The sequence below is a fragment of the Penicillium griseofulvum genome (assembly GCF_001561935.1).
Source record: "Penicillium griseofulvum strain PG3 chromosome Unknown contig_80, whole genome shotgun sequence".
NCBI lineage: Eukaryota > Fungi > Ascomycota > Eurotiomycetes > Eurotiales > Aspergillaceae > Penicillium > Penicillium griseofulvum.
The window spans coordinates 2,993,485-3,011,880 of record NW_024467471.1 but is presented as its reverse complement, the minus strand read 5'-3'; the positions used below and the strand labels follow the sequence as shown (position 1 = coordinate 3,011,880).

Genomic DNA, 18,396 nt, shown 5'->3' with positions numbered 1-18,396 from the left:
TACTATCTAAGCCCCTAGGTAGACCATTACCCGACACTCGACGGCTGCTATGGATGATGGCATTCGCTAGAACAATTTAACATCCAGTAGATGATTCGTCCGAAGGGCAGGGAAATAAATCAAACTTGTTATGCAGTCGCTATCTCATAATCTGTTCATAATACATGTACAAGGCATGATATTCTACTCATTTCCCATTCAATTTGTAGTGCCAGACTCTAGGTCTCCATCATTCGGAGACCTACCCATCTTTTTCGAAAGGGGCGACTCAGCATATGCCGGCCTCATACCACGCAGACCACCTGGACGGACGCTCGGCGAGCCTTGGCGCACCGGCGTCTCTGGCGTACTCTCCCTAGAACGAAGACGGAATCCCTGCGCCCGCCCACTAGGCGAGTAAGGATCGCCGCCATATTGGGGACTACTACCAGGTTCCCAGCCGTACTGATAATCCTCGCCGCGGTGTTTGACGGGGCTCTCATTGTAGGGATCCCAGCCGACGCGACGACGGGCCTCGGAGCGGAGGCGCTGGCGATGCTGCTCGTCGCCACCGGCGCCGGTGGTGGAAGATTCTTCGAGGAAGAAGTTGAGGAGCTCGTCGCTGATGGAGAGGTGGGATTGTTGCTGGAATTGCTGGAGGGATGTTAGGCGGAGGAGGGTTTCGAGGAGGGAGAGGGAGGTGCGGATGTTTTCGAAGTGAGGGTTGGAGACTGTGGTTGTGGGGGCGGCGGATGAGAATGACTGGTTTAGAGGAGATGGAGCGTGTGATGAATGTCCTTTCTCATTAAGCGACAGCTTTGCCATCATGTTTGGGTCGAGGGAGGGCTCATCGGTGGAGGATTCGGGATTTTCAGCCTCGGACTCGGTATCGGAGGCTTCATCTTCGTTATAGACTTCAAATGCTATCCATTCTGGATCTAGTCCAGGAGGTAGACGCCATTCTTCGGGTATGGAGTCTTCATGCAGATAGTTGAAGCTTCTGGTTTCGGGATTGTCGTATCCGTTCAGCTGTGCATCGAGTTGAGCTTGCTCCTCATCCTCTGGTTCCTCGGGTTCTGCTTCAGGAAATTCCTCTACCTCGTCGCGTTCCATCATGCGTCGTGGCGGGAGAGCATTTAGGTCCCGTTTCAATAGTAGTACCGGGTTGTTTGTTTCGCCCTCTGTGCTGATGTTGAGGATCCTTCCGGTGTCTGCGTAGAAGATTTTTGAAATTTGATGAATAGGAAGTATCTCCCGGATTCCTGCCGTTGAAACACCTTCATAGTTTTGGGGCTGCGGATCATTCTCGTCGAATGTGTGGACTCGGCCATCATCTAGGTCCTCGATGATAAGGACTTGATAGTAGTATTCATCGGCCCCGGCTGTTCCTGGAAGTTTTGTTCTTGGGCGTTGATCTGGAGACTGCAATGAATCTATTGGAACACGGCGCAGCTTCAAACGTGCCTTGTGCATGACTTCCTTCCACGTGGCCTCGCGGACGGATTCTTCGTCATGAGGTCGTAAGTGGCTGGCAAATAGCATGTACATCGATAAGGTAAAAGTCGGCCCTACTTGGACTGCTTGGGCTGGGGTCATTGAATATTGTGTATCGCCTGCCGTGAGAAACGTGCTTGCTTGGAGGAGTCGGGATGGCGACACCGTTGCGGGCAAGTTGGTGGATAACTTGGCCCCAGAGGTGGTGATGGCCAGGTTCATCAGTGGCACTGTATCCTCAATTCGAGCCAGCAACTTCTTAATATCTTTGATAATAAGCTTGATTTCTTTATCGCTGTTCGTCTGATCTTTGGCCGATCTGGCTCCTTTGCGTCTCAACTCTTCAGATGCCGCGGCTCTTCCCAGTCGCTGCCCTAGGGCTTGAATGTCCCATCTCAGGGATTTTGTGAGGGCGACAGCAGATTCCAATGACGTATTTCCTCGAGCAGCACTAGACCAGTTATGAGCTTTCTGACAATCCAACCCAGTGTCGGGTGACTCACATCAATTCAATCATGTCAATAGATGGGGCAATAACTTGTATCTTGCTTTCTAGGCGTTGTTGCAAGGCGACTAGCTCATCTCGATCCTCACTTTTGACATTCTGGACAAGAAAATCACACTGATCAGTACTGACTTCTTCCCGCAACTGCAAGAACACTTACTCTGAGCAAGCGCGACGACTGACGCATTGCATAGCTAGCAGTTATCGCAATGCCTGACCTATATGACATAGTTTAGCATTGAAGGGTGACATTTCTCAGTCATCATCATCCATACCGAATGGCATAATTCATGGCCTGCCGAGTGAGCTGTATGCAATGGACAAATTAGCTGTGTGTCCCATAAGAAGTAAATATATGTAACCAACCCCAGTTAGAAAAGCATCCATTTTGATTTAAGTTAAAGGCCAATGGCCCTTAAAACTTGTGTAGATTGTATTGACAGATATAAAAGGCCCCTTAGCGTGGACATGCAGGCGTGGAGGGGTGCTTATCGATAAGAGAAAGGTCAAAGAAGTTGCCCAGGTGAGCTCAACTCGCCGACAAGGTTGTTTGAGAAAAGAAAAAAGACAATCTAGTGAGATCAGATATTTGAAGAAGCTATAAACTAAAACAGAATAGTTTTCCAACAAGCATTCACCTTACAAGAAAGAACCATTCAATATATATCACGTGAAAAAATATCGCGGGGTCTTAGTCATTCATCGGTGCAAAATCAAAAGGGCACTGGGGCCCCTCTTATTGACCCAACTTATATTTCTCCAAATCCGTCTTGGTTAGTATTTTCGTGTTCTTGATTCAACTTTGAATCTTATTTCACGATGTCAAACCAAACCCCTGAATCCTGGGAGGATGATCTTTCCCGACAGGCTGAGGGCGTTAACCTGAACGCACAATCTCGCCCTCAGGCTCAAGCACCCTCATTCCAACCCGGCGCCGCCTCTTTCACGCCTGGAGCATCTGCCTTCGTTCCTGGACAGCAGTACCAACAGTATGCTGGTTATCCCCAGCAGGGATACCCCCAGTACGGTCAACAACAGGCCTATGGTGGTTACCAACAGCCCCAGCAAGCCTATGGCCAGTACAATGCCTACGCCCAGCAGCCTGGTGGCTACAACCAGTACGCCCAACAGCAGCAATATGGTGGATATAACCAACAGGCCCGCCAGAATGCGCCTGTAGCAGCACAGCAACCCCAGGCTGCAGCACCGGCTCAGTCTATCCCCAAGCCCGCATCGACTACCGCCGCCCTGCCCCCCAAGACCAAGGTTCTCTCTATTGGCGCAACCTCCTCCAGCGCTGCCCCCAAGACCAAAGTCCTTTCGATCGGCACTCCTACCCCGGTAGCCAAGCCTGCTGACGCCGCCCCCAAGGAAGCCAATGGTGATACTATGGGCGCTGCGGCTGCTGAGGCAGGCTCAAAGGTGGCAGCCTCCAAGTCTCTTGACAAGACAGACAAGGCCGCTGTCTCTGGAAAGGCCTCTCCTACGCCATCTTCTGGTCGTTCTAGCCCTGGACGTTCAAGCCCAGCCCGCGGTGAGACAGCCAAGCAAGCTCGCGAAGCCAATGCTGTCGCAAAGGCACAGCTGGCTGATGTTGATGACGCAACCCTGAAGGAAATTTACGGAGAGCGGAGAGAGCACGTTAACGTCGTCTTCATCGGCCACGTCGACGCTGGCAAGTCTACCCTGGGAGGTTCATTGCTGCATGCTACCGGCATGGTCGATGAGCGTACCTTGGACAAATACAAGAAGGAGGCTAAGGATGCCGGTCGAGAGACCTGGTATCTCTCGTGGGCTCTTGATCTGACCCAGGAGGAACGTTCAAAGGGTAAGACAGTCGAGGTCGGTCGTGCCTTCTTCAAGGTCACCATTCCGCACCCGGAGGGTGATATTGAGCGTCAATTCTCCATCTTGGATGCACCTGGTCACAAGTCATATGTTCCTCATATGATTGGTGGCGCTTCTCAGGCTGATCTCGGTTGTTTGGTTATCTCTGCTCGTAAGGGCGAGTACGAGACTGGATTCGAGAAGGGTGGCCAGACCCGCGAGCACGCACTCCTTGCGCGTAACACTGGTGTTAGCAAGTTGATCCTTGCTGTTAACAAGATGGACGACCCTACTGTCGAATGGAGCAAGGCCCGATTCGATGAATGCACCGTCAAGGTCACCAAGTTCCTGGAAGCCCTGGGTTACAAGAAGTCGGACATCTTCTGCATGCCTATCTCTGCCCAGCGCACTATTGGCATCAAAGACCGAGTCCCCAAAGACGTGTGCCCTTGGTACGACGGCCCATCCCTGCTCGAATTCTTGACTGCATTCGAGCTCCCCGAGCGTAAGATCAACGCGCCGTTCATGATGCCGATTAGTGCCAAGTACCGTGATATGGGTACTATGGCAGAAGGTCGCATTGAGTCCGGTATCATTAAGAAGAGCGGTACTTATCTCATGATGCCTAACCGTGAGGAGGTTCAAATCTCTGCTATGTACGGTGAAACAGAAGAAGAGATCCCGACCGCCAAGGTTGGTGACCAGATTCGCCTGCGTCTCCGTGGTATTGAAGAAGAAGATTTCTTCCCTGGTTTCGTGCTCTGCTCACCTAAGCGTCCCGTTCACTGCGTGTCTGCTTTCGAGGCTAAGATCCGTATCTTGGATCTGAAGAGCATTCTGACCGCCGGTTTCAACTGTGTTCTGCACGTCCACTCCGCTGTCGAGGAGGTTACTTTCGCCGCTCTTCTTCACAAGCTCGAGCCCGGAACCGGCCGCAAGAGCAAGCGCCCTCCTCAGTTCGCCAGCAAGGGCCAGACTATCATTGCTCGTCTCGAGGTTACCAGCACCGCCGGCGCGGTTTGTGTCGAAACATACGAAGAATACAACCAATTAGGTCGTTTCACCCTGCGTGACCAGGTATGTTTTTCTACACTCCTAATCTTATCTCCCCACTAACATATCGATTGTAGGGTCAAACAATTGCTATTGGTATGATCACCAAGCTCATCACTTCCGAGACCGAGGCCCAGTAAAGTGCTTTTGCCACCGAGGATACCTGAATGTCCATATTCTCAAAAGTACAACGAATCGCCAAAGAAAAACGATATCAGCGATGTGCTTGCGAGAAACTCTAAACAAGGAGGTACGGGTGGGCAGAGGTCGCGCAATGATACCACAAACAGTCCACAACTGACGATGATGAACTTTTCTTTTTCCGCCTTATTTCTTCCATAGACTTTGCTCCATCTATGAATCCAAGCGGTTGAACCGTATACGGATTGGGTTATCTCCGGCCAAATAGGGGGGGTAGCACATGCAAGCTAGATCTGATGAATGATCAATCATTGGTAATAAATGCATCTATGTAACTAGAAAAGGATATCTATCCGAGGGGCTTCCTATTGTCAAGGCAAAATGGAAATAAAACAAATATATTCAGAACCCACATCTACCTCCTCTTTCCAACAACCTTTGTAAATCCATCATCATCAATCTCAGGCTCAGCCCGCTCCCTTGGAGCCCGCACCAAGTTAGGCGCATCACCCATCTCAACATCCCCTTCCTCACTCTCTTCGTCTGTCTCCTGATCCTCATCCGCAGCCTCAACCCTCTGGAACTGACTCGCGGCAGACCGATTTTGGCTCTTCTTCTGGAATTTCTCCAACATCTGCTGGATAGTGCCGAACTCGCCACGATCTGTCTGTGCCTTCAGCTCCATGATCATGTCCGCAACGTCCGCGGCGCTCTCATCGTCCACGGCCACGTCAAACTCGTCGTTCATAACCTGGACGAGCACTTCTTCCAGGTCCTCAGCGTCGGTCTCAGGTCGATCAGAAAGCATATCGGAGATTGCGCCGCAAAGCCAGTCCCGCTTCTCGCTTGAGTTGGGACCACCCCAGTTTGACTGCACGGCTAGTGAGAGAGCCGGCCAACTGTTGATTGTGAGGGTGATGGCTAGGTCGAGGTGAGAAGCGGCGTCTGTGGCCGGTTGAGGGGTGGAAATTGTCGCCATTTTGGAGGTTGGGTTTATATGGTTGTTGGAGCTGAAGTGGGTTTGCGATTCTTTTCTGGCGACGATTGATAGTACCCCGCGGTCTCGGTGGAGAAAAAGGCGCTTGCTGATGGAGTCGGTAACGTTTGGTGGGTAGTAATGATTGAAGCCGTCAATTTTTCTTTGAACCTCTCCGCGATTGGTGTACGGTAGTGCAATTGAGCTCTTTTTAATACTTGTCTTATGTATATCGAATTTTTTTTTTACAAAAAGATCCGATTAGATATGATAAGGTCAGGTGATCATGACTCTTGGCACTATTTCTAATATAAAAAATCCTTACCAAATTGAATTTCCCGACACAAACAACCAGGAAAAAAAAAAACAAAAAACTTCGAAATCTAGAAGTATAGCAAAAAGATATAATTTTATAAACTCCGATAGGGGGAATCGAACCCCCGGCTGTCGTGTGAGAGACGACGATGTTAGCCACTACACCATATCGGATATTGGATGGTAATAGCGCCAGTATATTTAATGTTAACCCTTCTGGTTTAGCGCTCCTTGTCCGCGTAACGTTGGTGTGCGTGGTTGTATATAATCCCCTGCTCTTCCCCCTCTATCTAACAAACCTATTCTCTTTTTCGATTTCCTTTCTCCCTTCCTAGGCAAGGCATTTTTGCTATTGGACTAGATCACCGACCTCCTCCTAAGCAACGCCAACCCCTCTTTCGTGCCCCATGTGACTTGTCGGCTTCTCTGTGATCCCGCATCTGCAATCTGCTCCTTGATCTAAATATTGACTACTGCTTTAACAGCTCGTTTAATCAGTCGGTCGATGGTTGATATTCCGTACAGGTAGGTCCATTCGCTCTACACTCTTTCGGGGCAATCGCCCTAATGTAGCGTCGCTTTAAATCCGCCCTAGCCTCCTATATCGTATCACGAAGTTTCTAATCTTGGCCCGCGTTCACAGCATCGATACCTTTGGAACTGGGATCAGATTACTCAGCTTTTTTGTGAGTGACCTGCGGGTCAGATGTCGCAATGGCATGAGTGACGGGATAAACAAAAATAATCGATTCTCTTCCTATAATGTATTATTTCAATCATCATGATCTCACCAAGTTTTTGATCCGCTCATTGATATTGACTGCTTCCTTTCTTCCCTTCTAATCTCTACTATGAAGCCAACAAAACCACGATGTGCAACGAAGCCCGACTCGAGCCCAACAAGAAGTTCAGTATTTACTATACCCGCTTAAAACTCTAGCATGATTACAATGTTGGATGGAAAACCACTTTTTTACTCCCTTATCCAATCATTCACTTCTCTTGCCTAGGGGTATGTTATATATGCCTATAGGGAGATGAAGGAGGAGAAAAATTGATGATATTCATAAAAGCTAGGGACTTTATACCCTAGAGAACTAGCAAACATGCACGGCCTGACCAACAAGGCACATGGGATGAAGCATAAGGTTCCCCCAGGATGTGCAGCAAAAAGCCCTACAACATTCTCATATTAAGCAAAAGAAATCCTCCATCAAAATCAATCTTCAAGTCCTCTACCGTCCTCAATTCAGATCAGGTTGTGCCTTTTCTTTTTCAACATTCAATTCGACTTCATTTCTTCTTATCAGTGATCAAATTAGCTCAAATTAGCTTCAATTCCCTTGTTCGTTTTTATTTTCTTTTCAAATTTCACTTCCCTTATTTGAAAGTCTCATAGCAGCAACGTTTTGAAATTGAATCTCATTCTGGGTGATCTAGGTACCTATCATCCACACTCAAACCCCAAATAGAGGCAAGACAAATTCGGCGCTGATAAGGATCGACCTGATAATCAGTAGTATCCGTAGTATATAGGTAATTATCAAATGAGAAGCGATCAAGAAGAAAATTTTCCCTTTCCTCACTCAGTTCAAAGACACGCGATCTTATGCAACATCCGCACTCTTGAGTGCAGTGTCCCACACCAAGCGCCCCGGCTGAAGTATTTGAGCGTTGAGTATCAAGACAACATCCACAATCACGACCACAACACCCGCCTCTAGATTTGCAGTCTTCAACAAGAATTGGATGCATATACCACAAAGGATTAGATCTCCATAACTCAAATGCCCGTTGTAAGGGCCCGGAAATACCAATGATCGAACCACGGGTATACCACCAGGCTCGTGTCTGCATCCAATTCTCTTCATAGAGCGTGCTCATCTCGTCCTCAAAGCTTGGAAGGTCGGGGACCCAGAAACTCGCATCATTCTTCGCTTTGTGCCGTAAACTAATCTCCGCTTGACAATTCCTTCGCATCTCCTCTTCATAGTAGAGTAGGTCGGCAAAGGTGTCCCAATCATGGACCGTTGACTCTTTTTCGTATAGATTGTATCGAAACACTTGGAGATTCCTGATACATCCTTCTCGTTCTAGACGAGCCTCTTCCGGTGTTTTGTCCCCCGGTAAAGATAGCATCTTGGGGTCCGATAGCTCGTCGCCCTTGTCAGAGCTGGAAAGGGTATGCGTACAATCACAACAGGCCATGGCAGCTCAAGGACGTCCGGCGGTTCGAATTTTCAACAGCCTTGAATTCTCGCCGACGTGAATAATCTATAAGATTCCAAGAAATAGCCGAAATGGCGAGTCGTATTTAACCGAAACCCACAGTCAGCTCAATGTACGCCTCATTATGACGCCACATATTTATACCTCTATTTGAACAGTACGCCGATATGGGTTTCAACCCCTTGCTAAGCTTGCTTTACAGAATGAGTACCTTGAAACAAGTTCGCTAGTCTGTATCCGCTCTAGAAAGTTAGTATGAAATTGCTTTTGGGATCAACATAAAATGATATCCAAAACCCGCTGAGGCATCAAATATGCACCCTTTGTTTTTCTTATTATTTTCCAAAAGGAGATCAAGACGTATCAAAGATCCCCGCTGCATTGAGATGTAAGATATAAGATGTAAAGATGCCCTTCAAAATATATGCGGTTATCTAGAAAGGGCCCATAACGGTAGCCACTAACCGAGAGGTATCAAAAGTGAACAACAGCACTCGTCCCGAAGAACAACCGAGAGCGTAGCTGGTACTCCAGTACAATTCTGTTGGATGCCTGAGGCATCATTGGGTGATAGAACCTTTATGTATATAGGTGTTTGATAGTCTCACTCATCCCCTTCTCTTCCTCTCTTCCCCATCGATCCATCACTAGAATACATATAGTGCTTTCTCCATTCGTTCCCCATTTCGTATTCTCATCAAATTCCTAGGATTCGATAACTACATAGTAGGGATAGACCTGGCAGTGACCCTGCAGCTGGATGAGGGTTTGAAACTTTCGTAGTTGCTCTATGATACGAGATGCCTTGCCTTGCAGAATCGGGGCATAATCGAGACCGCGCCGCTTCAAATATATGGCTCGGTGTTTCTTTTTGCACCAGAGAGGAGCATTATTATAAGCATGTTCAAGGATCAGATCCCCGTGTGGATCGACAGCATGCCAAAAACACAGCCAATGTGGAGTCCGGAATTACCGAGACTTCAACTTCACACTGACCGTGTCAAGGCAGTGTCATTTTCCAGTAAGGCCCAGCTGCTGGGGTCGGGTTCAGATGACAACACAATACAGCTCTGGGTCCCAGGACAAGAGCCCGGTGAGTCGTCGTTCGTGGCTCTATCAAGTCCTCCTAATCGCCCATTAAACAAAGACCCTTACAATATGATTTGACATGAGATATATGGGGAAGAATGGGAGCACTTCAGTGAAAGGACCAAGTTACATCATTGTTGCAAGCTCCAGCGCCGGATATTCGGCCGGCGATGGTCTATTGCAGTTAATCGCTTGTCTTTTCTTTAAGACCCTCAAAACTTTAATGACACAAGCCAACCTTTTCAGTAGAAGCTCGGACATAAAGAGTAGATTCTACAGACTAGAGCCAGAAGACCTGATACCCATGGTTACTAAGCCGGGGTGACCGTCAGTTGACTGAAAGCCCACGAGCTGTAGACGTACGTGTAGTGTACTCGTTTACTTTCCAGCAATGCCCTCTACGAGTGTTTCAACAATTCGACTCCCTTATCCCCATTCTCTGTTCTACCAGACCCACATATCTGCTTCTTATGGGATAGCCATGGCTATTGTGGAGAATCAAAGGGACCCACAGTGACACCGGCAACCAACCTTTCCGGCTCGGACGATCTCAGTGCTGCTTACCTCTTCGAAGCTTCCCTTTACGCCCGTACTGTAGCATACAACATTTATATAAGCCCAAGGTTCCAAAGCCATTGAGACACCCATAACACTCTTTTTTTCCCCCTTTCCTCGTTGGATTCTCTAGTATACGTGCGCCTTGTGACAGCTCTTGTCGCACCTGCGTTACGCCACCCTATATTTGTTCTCTAGAGATATTCCACCTCATTTCAAAGACAACATGGAACTGAGAAAGGCTTCCAAAGCTACGGTCCCGGTTCAATCGGTTTCGTGGAAACAAAGCCACAAGTTGAAAAGGTCATATATGGTCCCAATGGTCACATGCTTGATCCCCAAGATTAACGTTCAACAGTTTCGGCGCAGTTGCATTCATCTTCGGTCTCTCGACCCTTATCTACATCTTCACTTTCCTCTGTAATGATGTGTCTGGCTGCCCTGCCCCATCGCTGCTCGATCCATCGACATTTTCCATCGATAAGTTAAAGGACGAAGTTGGTTGGCCTCAAGACGGTCTCAAAGCCTTTTTTGACGTGCGAGTGACATTGTGGGTGCTGAGTTACTACTTCCTCAGTTTGACTTTGTACGTGTTTCTACCTGGCGAGGTGGTTGAGGGCACAGAATTGGCCTGCAAGGGGAGGCTTCGGTATAAGTTCAACGGTATGGAACCCTGGATGCTCTTTTTATGGTATATTACTAATCGGGTTCTAGCATTTTCTTCTGCCATTTGTATCCTCTCTGGTTTAGCTCTGGGCACATACGTGTACGGTGCTGATTTCATTGTATGGGTTTTCATCTGGGACAACTACTTGCAGATTATCACGGCCAACTTGATAATCTGTATAGCCCTCGCCACCTTCGTTTATGCAAAAAGTTTCTCGATCCCTAAACCCGGTCAACTCAATCCCGAACTAAGAGAGTTGGCACCGGGTGGCCACACCGGAAATGCTCTGTATGACTTCTTCATCGGCCGTGAGCTGAATCCGCGGATACAACTGCCTATTCCTTTTGTCGACGAGGCCTCACGAACAATCGATATCAATGTATGGTGTGAGATGAGGCCAGGACTACTTGGATGGATCATATTGAACTTGTCCAACATGGCCCGCCAATACAGAACGTATGGCTATATCTCAAACTCTATCGTACTCTCGACCGCATCCCAAACCTTCTATGTGCTGGATGCGCTGTACATGGAACCAGCAGTTCTGACTACGATGGATGTGATTATGGACGGATTCGGTTATATGCTCTCTTTTGGACACCTGGTATGGGTACCTTTCATCTACAATATGCAAACCAGATATCTTGCGGTTTTTCCACTAGAATTGTCCTCGAGAGATATTCTGTTAATTCTGACCATTACTGGTGTGGGGTACTCGATCTTCCGCGGCGCCAACAATCAGAAGAACCGTTTCCGTACGGACCCCAACGACCCCCGTTTGAAGCATATCAAATACATCCAGACATCAAGTGGCTCCAAGCTGATGATTTCCGGCTGGTGGGGAGTGGCGCGCCACATCAACTACTTAGGCGACTGGCTGATGTCGTGGTCGTATTCATTGCCTACCGGGGTTTCCGGCTATATCATGATTGAAACTATGAACGGCGCTGGCGACATACAGAAGCAGGCCGTACAGATCCCTGAAGCCCGCGGCTGGGGAATCATTTTCACTTACTTCTTCATGCTTTATTTTGGTATTCTGCTCATCCACCGGGAGGCGCGTGACGAAGAAAAGTGCAAAAAGAAATATGGCGCCGACTGGAAGCGCTATACGTCGATCGTTCGCAGCCGCATCATCCCCGGTCTCTACTAGTCATCGAAGCCTAGGAATTGTACCGGAGTACCGGCCACGTTCTTCTGCAGTGTCACCCATCGATTGTATCTCTCGGTTGTTCTTCAGGATGGTGCCATTCATCTTCGGAGAACACGCCTGAGTAGATGGTGCGCATTTGCTTTATGATTGTCGATCTTTCTGACTCGTCAGCACCTAGGTTCCGAGTAAGCGGATCTTCATGCGAGATCGCCCCATGAAGATGTTGATGGAGAGGAGCAAACTAGCTAAACTTCTAACTACCCGAAAACCTGTGTGAGACACCAACAATATCTTTGTGCTCTTGTGGCTACGTGGCTAATCCTTCTTTTCGGCTTTTAGGGGCTTGTTATAACTTTAGAATTGCACCGCAACATGTATTTGTCTGATCCATTGCAAATCTCAATTTCCCGGACTTTGTTTAGTTCCTTACACTCAGCGACTAGAGTACTCCATTACGCCATGAGAATGGATAAGTTTAAAGTTCCTGTTCGGTCGCTTTAGATGAAGTACAGGCAACGTTACAACAAAAAGGGTCTGATTGGGTCCACACAAGATGAAACTAGACTTAAGCTTAAAGCCTTATCGAGAACGGGTAGTGGGGCTACCGGTATAGACACCAGTGGTTAAAATCCCATTTCTAGAGAATATCGATGCGCACCGGTTTATCAAAAGGTTGAAAGCTTATACGGCAAAAAGCATAACCGTCGACCTATACAACTGGTATATCTAAACAGAATAACTGAAAGGACCACTGAAAAGACATCACAAGGCCGCTTATACGGCTGACTATTCTTGTAGTAATTCAAGTATCTTAATTATTCTGCTGGTCTTATTTCAGAAAATGAGGCATCAGGGCATCGATATTGCCTAGAAATGGGGGTTTGACACCTGGCGTCTATACCGCTGCGTAGTGGGGCTCTAACCTGTGGGCATCCGTAGAAGTCTAGAATTGTTTGAATTTTTTCAATGCGACTGCAAGCTACGAGATATAATTACTCTTTATATCAACTTGGCTTTTCTCCTTGAATTATATCATACAGGTGTAATATTCACGTAGAAACGATTCATATATATATAGCGGAGCTCTCTCCTAGATCCCGTGGGTAGGTAAACACAATACGCTATTTCTAAATCAAGATTGTTGAGATTCTGGCCTTGCACATTCTTCATGAAGAGGTATCCTCCGTGGGTTCGCTGATTGTTGAGATTCAATAAATCGATAGACCTTTAGTACGTGGACGGTGTTGGGATCAACATGATTGAATGCAAATTCTTGTGTTGTTGCTTCAGATGCTTACACGCCACCGTACTTCACTGCGATGTGGTCGGAAATCTTGATGACTTCGTCGCCGTACTTTTCACCCCAGATCATCCCGCCCTCCTTTTCCGCCTTGCGGCAAAGGTCGATCAGCCATTCTTCATCCGCTGTAGCGATATGAGAGGGCTGCAGAGCGGAGTCTGAGAAGCTGAATGGATTGAATGAATGAGTATTTTATACCTGAAACTGAATTCTCACGATGATTGCTAGCGAAATGAAAGAGAGGCTTGCTGGGTTGGTGAGTGGGGAAATATTTTCGTAGATGCCCACTTGAGGGTATGGGGAATGCTACGAGTACAACATAGAAGACACAAGTAGAGGCCCAGTTCACCCAAAGCCCAACCCATTTGCGGGTTGGGCTTCGGGCTTTGTGGGCTCTGCGGAAGTCTGCTATAACCCAACCTAACCTCTTCTTGGGCGCTATATACCTTTTTTTGTAAGCGTAAAAAAGAATTAAGCGGTTTCTGTTCAAAATATCTGCTATGAATTCAATGATATCTAGATTCAACATACATGCACAGCTGAAACAAGCCCAAAGAGCCCTTTCAAAGTGACTGTTCTAATGAGGCCGAATATAGTTCCCTGAACCTTGAATCCCTGGCGAGTAGAGCTTTCGGGGTATCGCATTCAACGACTTTGCCTGCTTGAAGAACAGCAACACGTTCGAAACGATCAATATAGGCAAACCGATGTACAATCGCAATGATAGTACGGTCGACAAACTCCTCATCTATCACTTTCTGCATCATTCTTTCAGTCTCTGTATCAACACTGGATATACCTGGAGATTAGCAATAGCAGGCTAAAATAAAGAAGGAAACAACTTACGAACTAGTCGCTTCATCAAGAATGACAATCGGACTGGTTGATGTCAACGATCGTGCCAGTGCCAATAACTGTCTTTCTCCAGCTGACCAGTTCGCGGGCTGGAGATCGGCATCCAGCCCGCCATTGTGGGAAATCTTTTCCCAAAGGCCAACCTTTTGCAGCGCAGACTCGATCAAACTTTCTCTCGCAGTCACGGTAGGATTGAGGTTGAATCTCACGGTCCCCGGGAAAAAGAATGGATCTTGTGGGATGACATTGATTCTCGAGCGGACATCACTAGGCTGTAAGCCCGACAAGTCGCGGCCATCGACAGAGACACTCCCTGATCGAACATCTATCATTTGAAGCAGTGCCAAAACCAGCGATGTCTTGCCGCTTCCCGATGAACCGCAGATTGCAATCTTTTCTTTTGATTTGATTGTGAGGTTAATATTCGCGAGCGCTGGAGGCTCATTCGAACTGTAAATAATGCAGGTGTTAGTGCTATCAACTGAGATTTTGGCTACGTGGAGTGCAAATGGGCCCACAAACCGATAAAAAGCAGTAACTTGATCAAAGACAATACGTCCTTGACTGGGCCAGTTATGAAGAGCCGAGGTCGCCACCCAAGGACGGTGTTCAGAGGGGGTTGTATCTTGAAATCTTTGCACGCGTTTGACTGCACCCATGGAGGTCTCAAGTTGCGTCCATGAGGATATTGCCTGTGCTAAGGCGTCATTGAAAGTGAGAACCAGATTCAAGCCAACACCTATTTCCGCAGGACTGAACTTGTCTTCAAAAAATGTGGCGATGCAGACAAGCACCACAGCCATCACAGCCACCACGAGATCGAGAACAAATGCCAGCCACTCCTGAATGGACAAAAGCGTGTAATATGGTCGTTGTGAAGTATTTATATGTTCATCACATGTCTTCTGGAATTGGCCCTGCCACCTATATGCCTTGATTGTAGAAATTCCTGCGATCGTTTCGCAAAAATGTGTGTATAGTGGTGATTTTGCTTCTATATCGAGAAGTCGGACTTGCCTTGATGTCCTGAGATAGTACCGCTGGATGAACCAAATGACGAGTAAAAGAAAAGGCATTGTGATAGCGAAGTATTTGCCGACCACACAAAGAAGTATCGCCTTGACTAAACAGAGGGAAGCGGCTATTGAAGTGATGGGGTTTTTCTTAGACTCATGAAGGGCTAGTGTTGGACGGATGGAGTAGACAACATACCTCCAGCAAAGCCAATCGCAAACATTGGAAGCTTCATATCAATGAGGTCCATGTCCTGGTTGAATCGATTCATTATCGTGCCACTATCAGTGGACGAGAAGAAACTCCACGGGGCATTCAGAGTGGTTTTTAAGAGATCCGAGTGCAATGAGTAAGCTGTATTGTTTATGATCCCGATGATGAGTGCACTGTTTGGGTATCAGCGACAAGATATTCAGTTGTCAATAGCAGTACTCACTAGCAACTGGCGACGTAGAACCCTATATTCAAGAAAACGAAAACAGTGTAAACTCCAAGATACAGCCCGGGGTCTGAATTTGGCCGTTTGGCGTTTGCCTCAGACCAGCGCTGGATCCAAATAGCTAGAAGATGTGAGTCTCACTGCACTTATGCGGAAGAAATATAAATCACTCACTGACGATATTAGCAAACACGGCACTGCTTAGACAGTAAAATAGAAAACACGTAATTTTCCATCTACCAGCTTGGTTGATATAGTACAGGGACGTGCTCCAGCTGCCATCAGACTTGGAATCATCTTGTTCTGGGTCCAATGTTGGATACGAAGGCGTTGGTTGTTTCGGCCTGGCCCCAGCTATGACTAGAATGTCATCAGTGGCTACCTCAGGCTTATCGCCGATGTGCTCCATGATTTCAGTTTTTTCTAAATTCATCCAGCGGGTGATTGCTGGCACTCGCGTTATCACATCCTCGTAGGATCCAGAATCAGCTATTGACCCTTCCTGAAGAACGACCACATGATCGACAAATGGAGGCACTAAACAGTATTGATGAGCCATACTGCAGAGACAAAATTATGGCAATAGGGAAGAGGAAATCATACCCTCATGAGCAGTGATTATGACAGAAAGCCCTGCTTTTCGACAATAGCCGTTGTCTCCAAAAATGTTCTCTTCAACAAGTCTTGCATTTTCTGAATCCAAGCCACTCCAGACATCATCAAGGATAAGAAGCGATGACTTGGAATAAAGAGCTCGAGCAAGGGCCTGGTGGAAACGGAGGATTGTTAGACGGCAGGCTGGCAGTTTCCTATTATTGTAGACTTACGACTCGCTTCTTCTGCCCTCCACTCAAGGAGCTCCCATTAATACCTGCCCGATGCAAATCGCCCGCAGGAAAGGCTTCGAGGTCAGACGTGAGGGCAGCCAACGAAAGACAGAATGTATACCAGTTTTTGTCAAAGTGGCCATTTACACCAATAATATTGTGTCTGATAGTGTCACTGAGAATCCATGGCGTTTGCGCACAGTATCCTACAGGGCCAAGTGGCACAAGAGGAGTGCCATTAATAACCGCAGCATCACCCATGATGCTACAAATCAGTGTGGACTTACCGGAGCTGGATGGGCCAACTATAGCAGTGATTCCCTTGTTAATGGTCAGGTTGAGATCCTGGAAGATTGGGTCAGAGCTCAGCGACCAGGAAATGTCAACTCCTTCCATTGACAGGAGAACTCCATCGTCAGGTCGAGCTTTCGTATGTACCGCGGAGAGATTGTGTGCTTCTGGTGACACTAGTTGGCGCACCGAACTTTCGCTTGCCCGACCTTCCACTTTTTCTGGGTTCTGATCAGTTTCGGAAAGATAATTCTCGATTCTCATCAGACACCCCAAACATTGTGTAAACTGCGGCAACGACTGGATGAACTTTAGTAGATGGCTCGTCAGGATCGAAATCAGCGATAATGACGTGAAAGCTTTTTCGGCGAGTAGCGAGCTGCTTTGAGTCTTCAAGGAGATAATCGCATAAACCAGAAATGTCGCGTAGGGAGCAAAGTCCGCCGGTAAATTTGCTGTACCCACTGTCAATACTGTTTTGCTTCATACTGTATGATTGGGACTCACAAAGTGTGATAGTGCATATCAAGAGCTTTCGAAAGACCTCCGATGTCTTCAACTCTACTTCTCGTAGATTGGAAACAATTGTATTAAAAGTCCCAGTCAGCCCAAGCATTTTGATGGACTTCATGTTCCCCAGCATCTTTATGGTTGTCGTCATTCGCTGTTGCACTCGAACGACCCATTGCTTCTGTGCGGGAACGATGTGCTTGGATACAGGCATTGTCCCCAATATACAAACTGTATGTCTCACGTCGCCGGTCAGCGTGCAGTTTATGATGAGTGAGAGACGATATCATGAACAAACCTAGGGAGACAACTGTCGGCACCACACACGTCACACCAACCTGTCGCTCTAAAAGATAAACAGCCACCCCTATCTCAATGGTAGAAATCCAGCATTCATGGAATGCTTGCAAGGTGTTGCATATGCGCTCCACGTCCGTTCCCATCAGAGTTATTGCCTGCGAGTCGCCAAGTTTGCTATTGTTCAATTTTGTTGTGCAAAGATAAATCATGGACATGAGGCCTCCGCGTGTTATAGTCATGATACGGTTAATCAATCGCGCATAGACTGCCTTCGATACCTAAAATTACCACGTTAAAAAGGCTCGGTCTTTGGACACCGATTCTCGGTAAGACTTACAGCCATCCCGAGATATACCAACACAAAAGCCCCCACGAGCGCTTTGCCATAACTCTGTGTGGCTGGTGAAGACCGTTGCTCTGACAGTCTGATTGCGGTTTGAATGAGAAAGGGTTGACAAAATGTGAAGCCACCGAGAATCAAACGTGGTGGGATGCAAATCAGAATTTCTCGAGCGTAAGCAACAAATATCGCTTTCAAAAGGCGATAGCGCGGTCTGCAACGACTCCAAGCCTTTTCTAACTGACTGCTGGGTTTGTCACCACCGAGTGAAGGGTCTAATTCGGGAAGATTTGAAACCTCAAGGATGGTAGAGTAACCCTGCCTCAAAGTGGGCAAGATCCAAACAAAGAGACTACGTCCCCAAAATCCAAGAGCCTCTTCCCTGGGGTATTTTGGCTTCAACGAACTAGCAGGGGTAAGTTTTCTCCCACATGATTCTAGAATGGCAAGAAGTACAGTCAAAATATACTGCGCTGTCCACAAATTCCGCGGAAGATAAATGTCAGGACTAACCCAGAGTGAACGTAGTCGTGGAAT

At 47.4% G+C, this 18,396-nt stretch overlaps 5 protein-coding genes across 5 annotated transcripts; 2 read left to right on the top strand and 3 right to left on the bottom strand.

Moving 5' to 3' along the window:
* Positions 1-198: 198 nt before the first annotated feature.
* On the bottom strand, positions 199-2,365 carry PGRI_021070 (RanGTP-binding protein; the record flags this gene model as incomplete). Its single annotated transcript, XM_040789820.1, has 5 exons — positions 199-1,924; positions 1,977-2,077; positions 2,139-2,196; positions 2,254-2,285; positions 2,345-2,365. 5 exons carry the CDS (start codon positions 2,363-2,365, stop codon positions 199-201), a joined length of 1,938 nt encoding a protein of 645 aa, XP_040646773.1.
* A 432-nt stretch (positions 2,366-2,797) lies between these two features.
* On the top strand, positions 2,798-4,998 carry PGRI_021060 (translation termination factor GTPase eRF3; the record flags this gene model as incomplete). The annotated part of the gene is made up of 2 exons (XM_040789819.1): positions 2,798-4,882; positions 4,936-4,998. The coding sequence occupies 2 exons, from the start codon at positions 2,798-2,800 to the stop codon at positions 4,996-4,998; spliced, it is 2,148 nt and encodes a 715-aa protein (XP_040646772.1).
* A 416-nt stretch (positions 4,999-5,414) lies between these two features.
* PGRI_021050 (pre-rRNA-processing TSR2 family protein) lies at positions 5,415-5,978 on the bottom strand (the record flags this gene model as incomplete). The annotated part of the gene is made up of 1 exon (XM_040789818.1): positions 5,415-5,978. One exon carries the CDS (start codon positions 5,976-5,978, stop codon positions 5,415-5,417), a length of 564 nt encoding a protein of 187 aa, XP_040646771.1.
* A 4,411-nt stretch (positions 5,979-10,389) lies between these two features.
* PGRI_021040 (Ergosterol biosynthesis ERG4/ERG24) lies at positions 10,390-11,983 on the top strand (the record flags this gene model as incomplete). Its single annotated transcript, XM_040789817.1, has 3 exons — positions 10,390-10,466; positions 10,522-10,826; positions 10,878-11,983. The coding sequence occupies 3 exons, from the start codon at positions 10,390-10,392 to the stop codon at positions 11,981-11,983; spliced, it is 1,488 nt and encodes a 495-aa protein (XP_040646770.1).
* A 1,294-nt stretch (positions 11,984-13,277) lies between these two features.
* Positions 13,278-17,433, bottom strand: PGRI_021030 (ABC transporter, integral membrane type 1; the record flags this gene model as incomplete). Its single annotated transcript, XM_040789816.1, has 11 exons — positions 13,278-13,449; positions 13,890-14,072; positions 14,130-14,162; positions 14,217-14,588; positions 14,661-15,261; positions 15,351-15,538; positions 15,589-15,712; positions 15,766-16,128; positions 16,195-16,357; positions 16,419-17,164; positions 17,217-17,433. The coding sequence occupies 11 exons, from the start codon at positions 17,431-17,433 to the stop codon at positions 13,278-13,280; spliced, it is 3,162 nt and encodes a 1,053-aa protein (XP_040646769.1).
* Between the last annotated feature and the right edge of the window lie 963 nt (positions 17,434-18,396).